The sequence below is a fragment of the Gallinula chloropus genome, assembly GCF_964237585.1.
Source record: "Gallinula chloropus genome assembly, chromosome: 1".
Lineage (NCBI taxonomy): Eukaryota > Metazoa > Chordata > Aves > Gruiformes > Rallidae > Gallinula > Gallinula chloropus.
Window position 1 is genome coordinate 19,518,811 of NC_140085.1, and position 17,089 is coordinate 19,535,899.

The following is a 17,089-nucleotide window of genomic DNA, read 5'->3' on the forward strand; positions in this document are numbered from 1 at the left end:
TAGTTTCAGGCATATTCACAAGGTGAACACGGCATTCGAAGATGCGTACCAGAGACAGAAATGAGGATTTGGACCAGGAGTGGCAGAAAGACAAGCAAGATTTTCTTAAGTACAAAAATTGTGTGTGGATTCATCCTACTGTGTTCTGATAACCTGAATTTGATTCTGCTATTCCTTTCTTTTGCTAGAGGTATAACCCATTAGCGAACAGTGGTTGTCAGAAGGGCTTTCAGGCATGCAGAAAGATGAGCAAGCTGTGACGTGTGCAGTTAGTTAATACAGATTCCATGGGCACATTAAAGCAGCATAGCCTCTCCCCAGGACTGACTGAGTGGGAATCTCTTTGCCTGGCACTATTTTGCAGAAAGGTTCTTGTCAGACTGTTTTGGAAGAGGAGATCGTCAATTCTCATGTGACTGAAGGGAGTAGCTACAGTGAAACATCGATGCAAGGCTATTGTGATTTGCAGATTTGGGTAATTTGGGGGTGTAATAGCTTCCAAAGTGGTGCTGAACTCTCACTCTGTATTTCTTTACTGGGGGAGACAGAAGCAGGTTCTTATCTGCATGATACTTGGATTGTCTTTGACATATTCAGTATATTCTCTTTTCCTCTCTTCCCCCAACATATATTTTCAGCTTTACAGGGGAGAAAAAACCCAAAACCAAGCATTTGCTGCTAGAGGAGGGAGAGCCGAAGAACATGAAGAAATTGTTGCATCTTGGTCCAGGAGCACTCTGCAGTTCTGGGAAGATTTCAGGTGTGTCACAGTTTTAGTCTGGGACCAACTGTAAGTGGAATGCATTCCTATGGAAACCAGAAGGCACAGTTCTTCCAAAACAGTTCAGACATGAATGTGTACTCACATAGCAGGCTAAGTCTTCCTTCCCTACTGCAGCCATGGATTACAATAGTTTGTGAGGATGAGAAAAATCAACTGGATACTTAGCATTTTTATAGCAGTGGTTTGACTTGGGTCTGGTTTTGTCCGAATTGGGGTTAAGATCTCAAGTGAGAAGTAACGCACCTCACAGTGCCTTACTGCTGGTGCCTGACCTGTGGGCAGAGGTTCCCTGTAAGAGGGAAGGAGCAGACTCTGGGATGCCTTGACTCACTTGGCTGGTGTGTACTGTGATGGGGTATGTTGGGTTATCACACAATGCAAGCTGGAAGCCAAATGAGCAGTTAATGATCACGCAGCATTTTGAAGACATACAATGTAATTTAGTGCCCAAAGTAGCGCTTTAGGGTGGGGAAAGATCTTCAGATTCTGTTCATTCATTGACCCCTCTGAGAACAATTTTGCGAACTTGATGGATAATGGAGGAAAGGTTGTTTACAGAGGCATTAGCTGCTGCAGGGCTGTTCAGCAGCACCAAAAGAATCGTTCTCTGCGTGTGCATTCTGTTCTGGAATAAAAGCATACTTTGTGAAGGAATTAGTCTTTACAGACTGTCTGCCTAAGTGCTCTTCTGGAATAGCTCTTGTGGATTAATGCAGTTTTCAAAAGCAGTGCCAACCACTTCCTCTGTGCACAGAGGAAAACCTTGGGCACCCAGAGTTAGACTTCAGGTACTTACATACAGCACTTGATGTCTTAATTGAGGACTGTGCAGCGTGCTGATGGTGGTTAGGGGCTGTGGGTTTTGCTGGTTAGCTTGGTAGCACTGACACCACCTGTGTGTGCTTTTAACCTCCCATAGGCAGAGGGTGGGAAAGTTTTCATAAGCACCTTCAAGAAACCAGAGATGCTGCTTCTCTCCCTTCTGCTACCTGACGACCCCACACACTCCAAGGGGCAACCGACAACTGCTCAGAGGAGTATTCCTACCTCTCCTTTATGTGCAATCCCGTACAGACTGTGCAGCCAAAGGCCAGCAAACAGGGGTGATTGCTTTCCAAATACCATCTCCAAGAAAACTGCAGACTTATAGAAGTGTTCATACCCTGAAAAGCCCCTCTTCCATCCTTTTAAAATGGCAGGTTGTCATGTGTATGGCTCGGCCTCATTTTCTTATCCTGTCACATCAGGCAGGTCACTTCTCTTCCAGCTTTTGGAAACAGATGCTCTGTAATGGGTTTTGACCATCCAATCCAAAAATGCCATGTGGCTTGTTTAGGAAGATAGGCATGTAGCACCCCAATAAAATAAAGCTGAGCTGCGTGGAAGAGAAGAGCATCCTCCAAACTGATGTCACTCCGTGTTTTTAATTAAGCCTGTCTTCGCCGGCTGTAAAATAAGGGTAATGCAATATTCCTCAGAAATGGCAAATACAGCAGCTGATAAATTTTAGAAGAGAAAGTAACTGAAGGCAGTAATTCAACTGTATTTCAGCGCAGGGGGATGAGGGAAGGGGCAGTCGCCGCTCCTGTCAGGAGCCTGCGCGCCTCCCTCACGGCGGCGAGGACTCAGCGCGAGCTGGTAACGGCCGCCTGGTGTCAGCGCGAGGGCAGCTTCCCGCTGCGGCGGGAAAAGCACCGGGGCGGTTCGCTCAGGAGGCGGGGCCGGCACAGCGCCTGGGACGGGCGTACGGAGCTCGGGTTCCTACCCCCGGGGATACTGTAAGCAGCCGCAGCCTCATAACTCCTGGAGGTGCCCGGGGATGAGCTGTGTTTTAATTACTGTTGTAATTTTGACGGGGAATTTTGGTGCTCCACGGGGGAGGGAAATTCTGCCGTGCCTCACCCCCTGGGAACAGACATTTACATCCACTGAAAAGGCAGCTGGCAAGGAAAAGCCAAATAAATCCGTGTGTTGATACACGATTAATCATTTATTTTCGTCTGAGTCAATAGATGTGAAATTTCACCGGGGGGCCCCTTGGGGCAGGTCGGGTCACCTCCTGCCCCTAACACGAGTGCAAACTGTACCAGCCAAGTCAGCTGCCACGTTTCTGTCAGATGAAAACCTGCTCATTAAACCCAACACTCAGTGCTGGGGCCAGGTCCCTGGCACCACAACTTCTATCTTGTGAAAGGATTGCAGCATGCAGCTCTTCCTCACATATCCGTCTCACGAATAGCTCCAAGGGTGGTAATGGCAGGGTCAGGGCACCTGAGGTGCCACAAAGATGTGTTTCCTCACTAAGGTCCTCATTTGCTCCGTTATCTCAGACTCTCACCCTTTTATCTTCTTCATTGCAGGCAGTGGTGGCAGAAATCCTCTCGGTCTTGGGTGAGCCAACACACCAGCAACAGGAGGACCCTCCACTAACCAGGAGGATTTTGTTCATCCCTAAAGCTTTTAATAGGGTGTGGTATAATTTGTTTTCCCTTGTAGCCTGCAGCAAGGCACAGGCCTGGGTCTGCCTTGTTTTTCTGCTGTGAGATGCCAACTGCCTAAGGATGGGGAGTAGAGCAAACCCATGACCTGTTCAGCTGTGCTTGGAGTGCAAAATTATGTACATTTCAGGAGGGTGCTTTTCATGGAGAAGGGGATTGTAATACCCCTAAAGCCTTTTGCATTACTTGTTTTCCTTCCTTCCATATTTGAAGCTAAGGGGCTTTGAAAATCTCTCCAAGTATTTTTTTAATTAATGTTTTACTGTAATTACTTTTCTGATTGATATTAGGCATGATGCAAAGGCATAATTTCTCATTCCATAATTGCCAGGGTTCTGAAATAGAAATTAAATATATCCTGATACTATCAAAACAACTGATTTTATAGGAATATTACCATTAAATACTAACAAAAGTGACACCATTATACAATTATTTGTCCCTCCAAAACCAGAAAAGCTCATTCTGAAATGATAATATTTTCTTTCTTCCTCCTCCCAGCCTCTGTATGCACAAGATTCTTGCAGGAAAGTTAGGCAGATTTTAAGTATCCATTTAGAAGCTGAAAAAAAGCTATTTGCAAGCATCTAGTATAAATTATCCCATCCTCTGTTAGACGTGACCCATCTTGTAGTTTCATAACAAGACTCTTACCTTTCATGGATTTTTAGTAGCAAGGATGAGCAAGCAAACATATAAACACATCTGGATGAGATGTTTTACAAAACTTTTCATCAGCCATACCTAGAACACTGAATGGAAACTCACATGTAAGAGAGAAGCAACCAATCCATTTACAAATCCACAAAAATGATATGTCAGGTTATAAGATTGTATTTCTAATTTATCAAGTAAACGTCTGTTCTGGCTTTAGGCTTTGCTTATGGAAGTCAGATAAAGAGGGCAGTGAAGCTGTGGTGGACTACAGGCATGACAAGCTAACCATGAAATAAGCTCTCTCTACATTTTTGCATAATAAGTGCCTCAGATTTTTATTACATGACTTTATTTTAGTCTTACTGGCATTACTTGCATGTCTTTAGCACATACTAGGTATTCTAAACTTCAGGAAGAACTTGAAAAAAAAATACAGCTTTATAGTCAACTCTTAAGATACACGACTAAGGAGTTGTACCTTTCTCAATAGCAGTTTTTGTGGGCTTTCTGTCATATAAGGATAGAGAAACTGACATGTAGCCTTTCCAATACCCATTCTGGCTGCAACTGCTGAGTTTTCTTATAAAAATACAGATTGCCTTTAACTATCTTACCAAAATAAATTTCGCTAATAGATCATTTTAAATGATCCAAACTCATCTCTGACCCAAGACTCTCACAAAGGATTGACTGAGGTCTCATTTCCAATACCTGTTAAACACTTTCTAGACAAACAGAGAGTAATGCAGTAATTTTCTCCTGTTGGTCTGGTAGGCAAGGTAATGAAGAGTTGGGAGCAGAATCTTGAGTTTAAATCCACACGTGACAGCATACTGAGAAGGTTTTGTAGTTCAAGGATTTATTAAAAGTCCTTTTACAGTCATTTACTCATTTATTGCCACCCCAATACTACTTTTGTTTGCATTTCCCAGTAGCAATCAATAGTTTATTGCCTCCTCTTTCATGATGAAGGCCATGGAGGATCAAGTAGTTCAAGAGGAACCTGGATACCAGGATGATGAGGTAAATTTACGTTTCATTGAAAAATATGTGCAGCAAATGTTGTTTGAAGGTATTGTGATAGTGTTATGAAATCCACAGAGGGACAGGAGCTCCCTCAAAGAGCATCAGGGAGCTCAGTGCATTTAGAATTTTGTTCCAGTCTAATACCAAGAAAACCTCCTTCTCCCAGGCCCTGTACAGCCTTGCTCTTCAAGTACTCTTCATTAATCTCTCAAAAGCTATTCACAAGGTTTAATGGGCTTATTGTTATTTCTATTTTACACTTCTATATTAAATGCAAAGAGACTATCAGTTTTATGCTTCTAAGGAATGGTGATCAGCCTGAAAAGACTGAGGAACTGTGATGGAAAGGATCAAAAAGTTTTATAAGCACAGCAGAGGATTGCTTGCCTGTGAAAGATCCACTCTATAAGGAAGGTGATAGGAAATGTGTAGGCCTCCTTGGCTCAGTATGGCTGTGCTTTTATGGGTTGTCTGACAAGTTATGTGTTATTAGGGAAAACTATTTAAATGTTTACAAATTTGAAATGGACAGACAGTACAGTGAGATAGACTTAATTATGAGAAAAAGCAAGCCAGATTTTTATTTTCTTCTGTTATTTTTTCTTTTTTTTTTTAGGAATCCTTTTTTCAGGATATTGACCTGCTACAAAAGCATGGAATTGTAAGTATTAACAATGACTTTACGCACGGAACTGTCCATGTAGAGCTATTGTAAGGTTATTTCCAGCATATACACATTGATAAAAATAACTGAAATTCCTCCTTGCAGTAAATTCCGAATCAGTCATGTGAAGACAAATTTTGCCGTTGGTGATAAGACAGGTTTCCAGAAAATCTCATTCCCGTCAGATTCCTAAATAAAGTGGCAAGATATTCAAAGTCTTTAGCACCCAGCACTCTTGAAAAACCAACTACTTGCTAATTTATTTGAAAACTGTGTGATAGATTACTTCCTGTTCCTGCCAATCTTTATAATTACTCCTGCATTTTTGGTGGCTGTGAAATTACACTGTGACAATTGTTGCCATACTATTTTCAGCATTCTGGTGAACGGGGTAGAGTGGGCGTGAGGAAAATATTAGTAGCTAGAGAAATAAGTGGTTAGTTTCCTTCATCAAATATGAATTCCTATAATCGTTATCATCATCATTATTATTATCACATAAACACCACCTATTTATTCGAATTACCATTATTATATGTTTATCCAGGATACTGGCTCATGGGTTGGAACCCTATTACATGGAGTGTTACAGAAGCAGAATAAAAGGAGTCAGATTAGCACAACCTAGGCTGTGGTTTGATGTTCAAAAGCATTTGGTAGGAATGAAGGTGCTGTCAGCCTGCAGCCTGCCCCTGGAGCATGCTATCCCTTCATCTGGCACACCCTGTGAACTGGATTTATCAATCAATTAGTCAAAAAATTATCATAGAAAAAAACCCCAACCCAGGCGGTTTAGGATTTTTTTCTTGGTAAACTCTCCCTTTTCTACCTCAGAGGCATGCAACTAGGACAGGGCTGCAACGAAAGGTAGAGGATCGGGGCAGGTGGCGGGTGTAAGGCTGTAGCCAGGAGTACTGCTGCACGCTTCATAGCATTGAGCTGTAGTCTAAGGAGGCCTGTATCCTAGAGCCTGGGTTGGTACATAAGCTGTTGGTGAAAGGTCTGTCTGTGCAGCAGTGAACAAGAACTTCCATAACCAGGTCTACCACACTGAGACTAGAACAGCCCTGAGTCTGATGTGACCAGAAGGACAAACCACTGAAGGCATGTAGAAGCAGCATAATGCATTTAAAAGTTTCAGTCTAGAAAAATGATCTCTGAGGCTGTAGTCTGTTGTCTTAGTAGAAAATATGGTAAAACAGTTCAATCCTTTTTATGTTGCTGGTTATTCTCTTGGGTGGAAGAGTAATTTTTTTTTCCGTAAATGATTTACCTCATCTATCTCTATTAATGGAATAATCAAAAAGCTCATCACAGGATGAGAAATAAGCTTCCCAATGAACATGACTAATTTCTAACATAGTCCCCCTCCATTCTTATGTCCTATGCACCCACACACACTTGACAAATAGATGATGCATACAGTTCATAGTTGGATATTTTTTTTTCAAAGAAAAATCTTGGCTCAAAATGGTAAATTGAAGTATTATCCTAAATGTTTCACATAGTATGCTTTCTTGTGAGTAATCTGTTGCTTGCCTTTAAGTTTCCACTGATGTCAGAACCATAAAATGAGGTGACAAAAAAGCAAAATGTGTCAGTAGGACAAAGCGTGGGTCAGACCTGCAGGATACGCTTGTTTTAACTGGACATACTGTGAACATGCAGAAACAGCACAGCAGTTAGAGTTAAGTTTCCAACGATCCTTGCAAGCCAGCTCTCAGTTATCCACCATCAGATTATCTGGTTTACAGATTACCTGTGCTAAGGGACCAAAGACACATTGGGTGTTACAGGGTTTTTCTTGAATATAATCTGTATTCTTTCCTTGCTACCAGCCTGGATCTGGAAAGACTGGCACTGAGCCGGGACAAGTAAACACAACTGGACCCAAGACACCTTTCTCTCAAAAGCATCAGGATCCCTCAACACCAGTGTTACTCAAAATTTTCTGTTGCTGGTGTCACAAACTACATAGCAAAATGTTCACTGTGAATCTGTTACTTTCTTAGTGAAAATACACATGCATAATGAATGTGTGATAAAAAGATTTACTTTGCCTTCTAGTTGTTAACTGTCACAAGTACTCATAGAAGGGAACTTTCTTCACAGAACGTAGCAGATATTAAAAAACTGAAGTCAGTTGGGATCTGCACGATCAAAGGAATCCAGATGACCACAAGACGGGCCCTGTGCAATGTAAAAGGGCTTTCGGAAGCCAAAGTGGACAAGATTAAAGAAGCTGCAAACAAGCTGATTGTAAGTCGGTCGCTTTCCTGGTGGTTTAAACTTACACTGGCCTCTCCAAAACACAATGCAACATTTCTCTTAAAAGATTTTTTCACACCATCATGATAATTTTGAAAACTATTCTGCTTGTTACTCTAAAGGAGTAATACTTCATACTCTACAACATCCAGACAAATGCTGTAGTGCTTTTCATACCCAACCTGTGTAAACAAGGCTACAGTGGAGAGAAGATATTTCTCTGGGATATTGCACTTCAGGTTAAAGCTATGATAAAGGTCTCAGGTTCTCTTTGGTCTTCCTTAGGAACCAGGTTTCCTGACCGCCTTCGAGTACAGCGAAAAACGGAAGATGGTGTTTCATATTACTACCGGCAGCCAGGAATTTGAGTAAGCTCTGCTTAAATCCTTTCTTAGTCCAAATTTTTCCAGTAATCATACTCCTTGTCTTTAATGAGACACAGAAATATAAAGGAAAGAACATTAATCCACCTGGGACATGTAGGTTACCTTGCATTTGGAGCTAGTGCTGGCTCAAAGTTGCCTGCATTAGCCAGCAACAAAACTGACTCCTTTCCTGAGGGGAAGCTGGACTTTGTACAGTTGTAGGTAAACAGAGTTTGCATCCAGAAATCCTGAAACTATCATTTTTTTTAGCTAGTCAAAACAACCTGCAGGTCTTATGTCAAAATTCTAAGTCTACAAGCCCTCCTTTGAGATATTTTTATGGAATGTTATCTTCTCAAAGGTATTTTACCTTTTTCTTTCTTTTTGGCAATAATTCCTATATATCTTTCTCTTGCACACAGAGAGGGAGGCTGAGACAGTTAACTCTTTATGAATCGATTATCATTTAGTGCCTAGCACTTAATGCATTAAGTGAGGGGCTTTGGGACAGAAATAATTCTTCAAGTGTCAAAAATTTCTCTTTTTTTACTTTCCTCTTGTGATTTAACTGCATCATAATCCTCTCCCTTTCTCCAGTAAACTTCTGGGCGGTGGGATTGAAAGCATGGCAATCACTGAGGCCTTTGGAGGTGAGAAAACCACATCAAATGGTTATTACTGAACAAAGAATTGCAACTTAGTTGAGATTTGAAATGAAGCTGGATTGCTTCTCTCAAACATGTCACACTGTAGTCAGAAAGACAAGTACCTGCACAAGGTAAGAGGAAAGAATTCACTTAGTGTTTTCCCATCTTTCCTCTTCGTTTGCTTGCAGACAAAGTTTGAGCTGAGTAATCATTACACTTGGGGCATGCTGATTCACTGCAACATAGTGTTATTAGTGCTACTGGTGATGTGTCATATGGGAAAGATGTCCCTGATGCAATCTGTGTTCCCTTCCAGTAACAGACCTGCCACAAAAGATAGTTTGTTGATGCACGCTTACGGTACACCGTGTTTCATAGAAGGTTTTGAAATCCCATTTAAGATACTATTATAGTAAATTTGATCAGTTAGTGGTTAACACTTCAATATGAGTTCATAATACATAGTACTCTAGAAAAGCTGAACTGCAGGAGGACAGGATTGGATACAATGAGATTAACAAACTCCTGAGCTTCTCCCTGATAATTATACTGAAAGTAAAACCAGGCCAGGTCAGTGGCATGAACCATTTATTTTCCCCTCTCCCTCAATTAACACTTTTGCACCGGCGCCATGTGGTTTTAACTTCTACACAGAAAAGAATAAATGACCTTAGCAGTCAAACATGATCAAATTAATTAAGCAATTTGGATTTTGCTTTTCACATAACACATTTGTACTGCACAGAATATGATTTGTAAATTGGGGTTAAGAAGATGTAAAAAGGTAGAGATAGAGGTGAATTTTGAAAGTATGAGTGTTTCTAACTGTAGTAACTCCTGAATCTGGGAAACTCAGAAAAAGAAATCTTGACCTTTGTTTTTTTCTCCATTTTCTTTATTTAACAGAGTTCCGCACAGGCAAAACCCAGCTATCTCACACCCTCTGTGGTAGGTGTACAGCCTTAAAGCAGCCAGCCATGTCTTCTCCATTCTTTACAACTATATCAGAAATAAACATAAGTCAGAATCTTTTATCTCTGGAAATACAGTGATAGAGGCCTAGGTGACTCTTACTGCCATTAATTGTATTTGAGTGAGAACTCAATTTTTAATACTGCGCACATCGATTTCAGTTTTGACGTAAGGAGAGAGAAGATAATAGATTGCCTTAGAGAAACCAGTGAAACACACCACCTGGAAAAGCAGAGTACAAATAAGGGTAGGGCAGGGGCACTGCTCAGAAAAGGGCAAAGGCAAGAATCTTTTCTAATTTCCTGCTTTCGAGAGGTTTTGCCGAATACCACATTCTGAAAGGGCACTGCAAGGATGCCACTGGCTGACAGTAACTGGATAAACAGACTTTGGCAGTCACTGTCTTCAGGCAGCACCAAATACAGCAGGACTCTTGATTTCCCAGTGATACCTCTCGGTTTGTAACAAACTAGACTCCAGGTAGACAAACATTCCCTTAAATGAAACCAGTACTATAAAGGAAATGATGGCACCTTCTGGAAAAATAAGGTCTCTTCCATTTAGTAGTCTAATGGTCAGCAGTCATACCCTCTGCCTGAATGAATTGAGTATTTCAGCTCATTTCTTCCAAAGAGACGAAACCCACAATCAGCAACTACTCACCCATCAGGAAAATTCACATCCAAATAATTTCTGATCATATGATTTACAGCTGGGAAAAAGCTCAAAAAATCAATACCATTCATTTGGGCAGAGGATTAAGAGGATGCTTTGTGCGTAACAACTTATCAATAATATCCTTACCTACTTTCAATATAAAACAAACAGATGTAGTGATGGTACTGAATAAACCACAATTTTGACACCATTAATTAAATCTCATCTGATGTCCAATCGAGAAAAGTGTCTTGAGTTTCTTCTCAAAATGGAGCAAGACTTCAGATACTCCTTATTTTCACATTGATTAAAACTGGTGTTTTTTGTGATACAGATAAATAGTTGTATTTTATTTAAAAAAATAAAAATAGAGGGAGTAAAAAAATATTTGTCCTGCTTTTTCATTTTGATCCTCCATGATTCACTGTAGTGACAGCTCAGCTTCCAGGACCAAACGGCTACACAGGCGGAAAGATCATCTTCATTGATACTGAAAACACTTTGTATCTTTTGGACTGCTAAAAGCTACCGGTATGAAGAACCACAAAGACAGCTCACTTTGTTATAAGCAAGTAGGAGGCTCCAGGTAACTTTCTACCTGAAGTAAAACATGATGACTGACATGATGGAGAGCACGGTGCGTAGCGGCCCACAAGGCAGTGACTTTTTTTCTCTCTCATCTGAGTAATCCAACCTGGAAAAAAGAAAATTAGGATACAGATTTTAACTGATTTTTTTTGTTTTTAATCTAATATGCCTTCATAATAATGATACAGGTGATGGAAGCTTTTCTATTTACTTAAAAAGAAACACTATTCTTAACACTTATCTGTGGTAGACTATATAAATAGGTTTTGCTCACAACTAAATTCCTAGAGCAGAGATATCCATATGTCACCCCCCACCTCAAACCCTAAACACAAAACAATTACCATCATGAACTCTAAGCTATCTTTAGGGTATGTGGGAGAGTGGGAAGAGAAAAATTCAGTCTTCTCTAGGACAAAAATAAATATTCTGTGTTTTTCTGTAGTTCTGTGTCAGAATAGAGTTTTGTTATTTTCAGTGGGTGGTTTGTACAAAGAGAAATCCTTAACTGTGACTGTCAGCCGGCCAGACCGTCTCCGTGACATTGCCGATCGCTTCAGTGTTGACCACGATGCAGTACTCGACAACGTGCTCTACGCACGTGCATATACCAGTAAGACCATTATTGCAGCTGGCATGGTATCCATGTTTTTTCTGAGGCTCCCATTTTAATACTTCTCAGTGTATTAACTGGGATTGCCCACTGTGGGTCATAAAGAACGTTCTCCAGTTAACAAAAGAAGCCATAAGCTTGCTTCCATTTCCTGTTTCTGTTGCTGTACACTGAGCAGATTTGCTCAGCCTCAGTATTCCAGCTCAGCTGCACCACGTAAACAATAATGCTTTGCAGTTTGCCACATTAAGTGAAGTCTGACATGTAGATGATGCGTATCAGTGTAGCATCTCAGAAAGAGAAGTATCAATTAACCTAATCACAATGGCCTGAATGTGAGTTAATTCTATAAATGCTGCTGAGATATTCTGTATGATCTCGTGAACTGACATTACAGGCACAACTCCAACATGTTCAGTCACAAGACATTGCATTAAAACTTCAAGGAAGTTTTAAATATGACTCCTACTTTAACAGCATAATATGAACACAAAGAATACAATTAATACAACTTTAGTGTGTCGTTTAATTCAACATTAAATTAAAACGTTTATATTGCTTTTCAGTTGTTAACAAAAGACATGCACAGTTTTGTTAGCTGGGCAAGTGGAAACTGGAACCTGCAGAAGCATGGACACTGCTGGTTATTGTAGAAGTAGCTCATTATTGGACACTGGATTTGAAACTGCTGGCAGTGACAATGTAAACAGCGTGGATGTTTAAAGTGGAATTTTAAAATTCAGGCCTTTGTTGCTTCTGAGCTCTTCCTGGTCCTGATTTCATTTGGCAACCTTGCTTCCCACCAGGTGAACATCAGATGGAATTGCTTGACTATGTGGCAGCCAAGTTCCATGAGGAAGCTGGTATCTTCAAGCTATTGGTTAGTACAGGAGACATTTTATTTTTTGTGTGCTAATTGCTTTTAGAATACGTTTTCCTATTTTCTGTCGCTGTATTTACTTATCTAGCATAATTACAATGCAGATCATTGACTCCATAATGGCCCTTTTCCGTGTGGATTTCAGTGGTCGTGGAGAGCTGGCTGAACGACAACAGAAACTGGCTCAGATGCTGTCAAGGCTCCAAAAAATATCAGAAGGTAAGGGAAACATTGAAGAATTTGGAAAACGTGACAGGAGTTACTGAAATAGTAGCTGTTGGTAGCACAATCATCTAGTAGCCTGTGTGTATTATCAATCAGGTGTTGGCCCGCGAATCTTTCCTCACTTTACACCTCTGTCAGATACCAAAGATCAAACTGATATATTATTTCAGGGTGACAGATTAAGGACGAATATCCAGTAACAGAAATTGTCTTCCCTGAACGTTCACAATCTAAATACACAAGAAACATGAGGAACAGAAAAAGGGAGCAAAGCACAGAGATAAAATAGCCATGCCCACTGCCACCTTCCCAATACTTTGCAGTGCTCTGAGGGAGGATGACAGGATGAACAGGGTTGCTCTTCATTGGAGTGTCTCAGACATGTTCATGAGGAATGAGTAAAGTAAATGTTTGGGTTGATGTTTTTTTTCCAGGCAGTAAATAAATAAATAAAATTTAAAGAGTAAGCAGAAAAAGGTAGAGGAAGAGGGGGCTGAGGGCAGGGAGCCAGCAGAGAAGATTGGAACTGAGAAAGATTTATTCAGTGGAATTCTGAGAAGTGCTCATTTTTGGCATAAGTATTACAGTTGAAGTCACACAGGAGCAAATTTAGGCTGTCTCCTGATTAACTCCAGCCATTGGATGCACAGAAAATTTGCTTTGCTTTTGTTTGAAAGGTGAAGTATTTCAGCAGCAACCTCACTTTTAGCACAGGTGGGGGAATATTTTGGAATTCTAATTGGATATAGTCCACCTTCTTTGCATTGTTTTCTACTGCAGAATATAATGTGGCTGTGTTTGTGACCAACCAGATGACTGCTGATCCAGGAGCAACTATGACGTAAGATACTTCTCTTTTATATTACATATTGTTGAATGTGAGATGAGGATGAGGACCGGGATTGTTTGGAGAAAGAGGCATGAAATGAAGGTTCAGACTGGTCATTGGTCCAGTTTCTCTATATAGGTTTCTCTCAGTTTTCATAATGAGATTGTTTTAGCTGCTGCCTGGCACGATGGCTTCTTTCCCTGCAACTTGAAGAGAACAAGCCTTAAGTATAGTACTGAAAAAGCACCCTGCTTTGTTTTGGAGCAGCCTATATATGAAGTTTAAGGTGTGTATTTCTTAAGCCTCTTGAATTTAATGAGGAAAATTATAGCAGTGTGAAACGTGAACATCGTATATTGAGGCAAGTGTGTTGCAGTCCTTTTTTTACCTATTTGCCTATTTATTATTCATTACTGAGTTCAGTATACCTTGTCTGACAGTCAGTCATGGTGTTAACCTACGGAATTTGCACAGTACTGAACCATCACAATTTTCTTGCTAATTTAGCTTTCAGGCAGACCCAAAAAAGCCCATTGGGGGACACATCCTTGCTCATGCTTCAACTACCAGGATTAGTTTGAGGAAAGGGAGAGGGGAGCTGCGTATTGCAAAGATATACGACAGGTAAGTTATCTTTCCTTCACAGGAAGGAAGCTGTGTTAAAAGCAACTGTACAGTGACAAAGTTCACGGTACTGAAATGTAACAGCTTATTGGCAATTCATGGTTGCAAGCTAACTGCCTTTCTGGATGTATGTTGAGAGAAGATCTGAAAGGACAAACTAATTACCAGACTTCAAGTTGTCTTGCACATCACTTAAATCAAATTGCATAATCTTTCATCATAAATCTTCCTAGTGCTCACATTTAAAGACCACTATCAAATAGTTTGGTAACACTGGTGGTCCCTTGGCTGGAAACTTCCAGAGTTGTCCAGTTACTAAGTTTTGCTGACATAATTAGTGGTCCTTTACCTGATAAGCTGTGACAGACACAAGTCATTAAAAATGACTAGAGATATTGCATGGGGGAACCACCGCTTCTGGTCAGGAACTAAGAAACCGGAATGAAGAGTTTGCAGACAGAACCCTTCCCTTTCCTGCACCTTTCCCATCCCCCTCCCTCCTGTCTGTCATCTTCCAAGATCATTTTCTGATCTGGATCATACTGATCACGTTCTACAGTTTGCCCATAAGTATGAAGATGTTGAAGTATTCCAGATAGCTTACATTTTGGGGACTGTTTCACAACTGTATTTAACAGGGGGAAACCCACAACATTTCTGCTTTTTCCCCCCCCTCCCAGCCCCGAGATGCCTGAAAATGAAGCCACATTTGCAATAACTGCTGGAGGGATTGGGGATGCCAAAGAATAGGCAGAAAACCAATGCAAATCTACAGCTGAAAACCACGTGGGCAGGTGGGGTGAAGATTTGTGCGAGGCCACCCACTGCCTGGCTGCATTTCCATCTTTTGGGAACCATTTGGGACATTTTTGGAGAATACTGGGAGGAACTCTGTACAGTTCAGTTTTACTGATCTTAATATAACTTGGTTCATTTAGGGTCTTAATTTTTCACTTGAACTTTCAGCAGAGATTTAAGGAATAAATTTGTGAATCGTTCAAAGAATCTTTTTCCTGCATTTTCTGAAAATCAAAGCTGCCCTTCCACATGAGGTTAATTTACTACTTAGTTTCTTTCCAAAAGGGTGTCTATGTGATAGATTTTAATAGTGCGAAATGGAATGGAATTGGGAAAAACTCGGTTATAAAACTGACATAGATTGAAAAGGCAGCAGCAGGAGGAACAGCCTGAGAACTTCAAATCTCATGTGCCATAGAGGAATAGTAAATATGTTTTTAAGCATTTTTATTTTGACTAGATAATTTTTATATTTGTATTTATCATCTCCTACTTTTTTGAGATAATGCTTTAAAACTGTTATTAAAAATAAAGACTACAAATTAGAACTGCACTCTGCTTATGTTTGAGTTCTTTGACTCAAAACCCGCTCTCAATAATCTCATGAGAGGAATAAAACGGACACAACCCAACATACTAAAACCTAGTTCTCTAAAGAAACAACCTATGTAACTGACCCATTGTCTCCTAATGTAAGTAAGAATATGAAAGGTTATTAAGTGATATTAAATACTGTTATTAAAAATCCGGGGGAGAGGCCAATACAGGTACTTACACTGATGACTGGGCTTACTGGGGGAGTGCTGCCCGCAGGCCAGCCGGCACAGGCAGAGCACCAAACCAGCCAGCTGATTCAGATTGCATTATCTTCAATGCTCATGGGATTGCTTGCTTTAAAATAAACTCAATTTATACATCATATGCTTTAAAGTGAAGGCCTTACTTTGTCCTTTTGTATAAAAATCATTAGAATGGGTCTAACTTTGGCTAGGGAGTTGTCCTCACGGATACAAGAATAGACAACATGAGGTAAAAAGGTTGTGATGACCAGAAATTCACCCCAAAAAAGAGCCTGACACTGTAGCCAGAATTTACCTTGTGACAGAGCTAGAGGGGAAACCACTTCCTTGAGTGGTTTCTTAAGATATATTTTATATTTCTCTTGAGGTAAACTGTTGTTTTTCACCATGAAGTCTAGAGAGACAGACATAGGGAGGGTGGCTGATTGGAAAGAGCTCCGAATGGATCAGCCATGGTTATTTAATGTAACGTCTAGTTCTTTGCACGTGCCTGTCTTTCCCAAACCAAGCATCAGCACTGGCAACAACTTACACCATTACCTGACCAAGGCTTGGTTTGGCTGGGTACACCCATAGCCCACCAACTGCAGCTCCTTGTGCCAGGCCACACAACCAGCTGCTTGTTGGGAGGCAATGGAAATACACACACGGCACTGAAGGGCCGATGGCCTGGGCCACAGAGGTGCCTCGCATCTTATTTCATGGTTGATTTGGGAATCAGGCCATAAACACACCGTGCCCAGCATCCTTTCCAGTACTTCAAATCCTTTCTTTGAGGCTTGTAATAACGCCATGGTGAGCTGAGTTGGTTTGTTTTCTGGAGAGGCTGCCAAGAACCTCTCCAGCAGCTGTGAAGGGCTGTGACCGGGGTTACCAGCGCGACCCACACTGGGGTCCGTTAAGCCATTTTCTCCCCCCCATCTCCTGGCACTCTGGCAAACGCAGCATCATGGCTGCTGCTGCTGCTCCCGCCACAGCGCCGCGCCAAGACAATCTGCCAGGGGAAAAAATCCACACAAACCCAAAACAAAAATCCCACAGGAAAAAGCCCAAAGCCGCCGGAGCCGTGCGACCTCGCCAGAGCCGTTGCAGAGGCCCGAGGGGCCGCTCCCCGCCCCGCCGTGCCGGGCCCCCGCCCTGCGGTCCCGTTATTGTCTCCTCAGCCCCGCTGCCACCCTCCACGGGGCCAGCGGG

The 17,089-nt window shown here is 41.3% G+C and overlaps 1 protein-coding gene across 1 annotated transcript; it reads left to right on the plus strand.

Moving 5' to 3' along the window:
* Positions 1-4,905: 4,905 nt before the first annotated feature.
* On the plus strand, positions 4,906-15,641 carry DMC1 (DNA meiotic recombinase 1; the record flags this gene model as incomplete). Its single annotated transcript, XM_084263763.1, has 13 exons — positions 4,906-4,962; positions 5,582-5,626; positions 7,742-7,888; positions 8,183-8,265; positions 8,860-8,912; positions 9,816-9,857; positions 10,969-11,041; positions 11,648-11,739; positions 12,546-12,619; positions 12,724-12,838; positions 13,625-13,685; positions 14,181-14,297; positions 14,978-15,641. The coding sequence occupies 13 exons, from the start codon at positions 4,906-4,908 to the stop codon at positions 15,045-15,047; spliced, it is 1,029 nt and encodes a 342-aa protein (XP_084119889.1). The 3' UTR covers positions 15,048-15,641.
* Between the last annotated feature and the right edge of the window lie 1,448 nt (positions 15,642-17,089).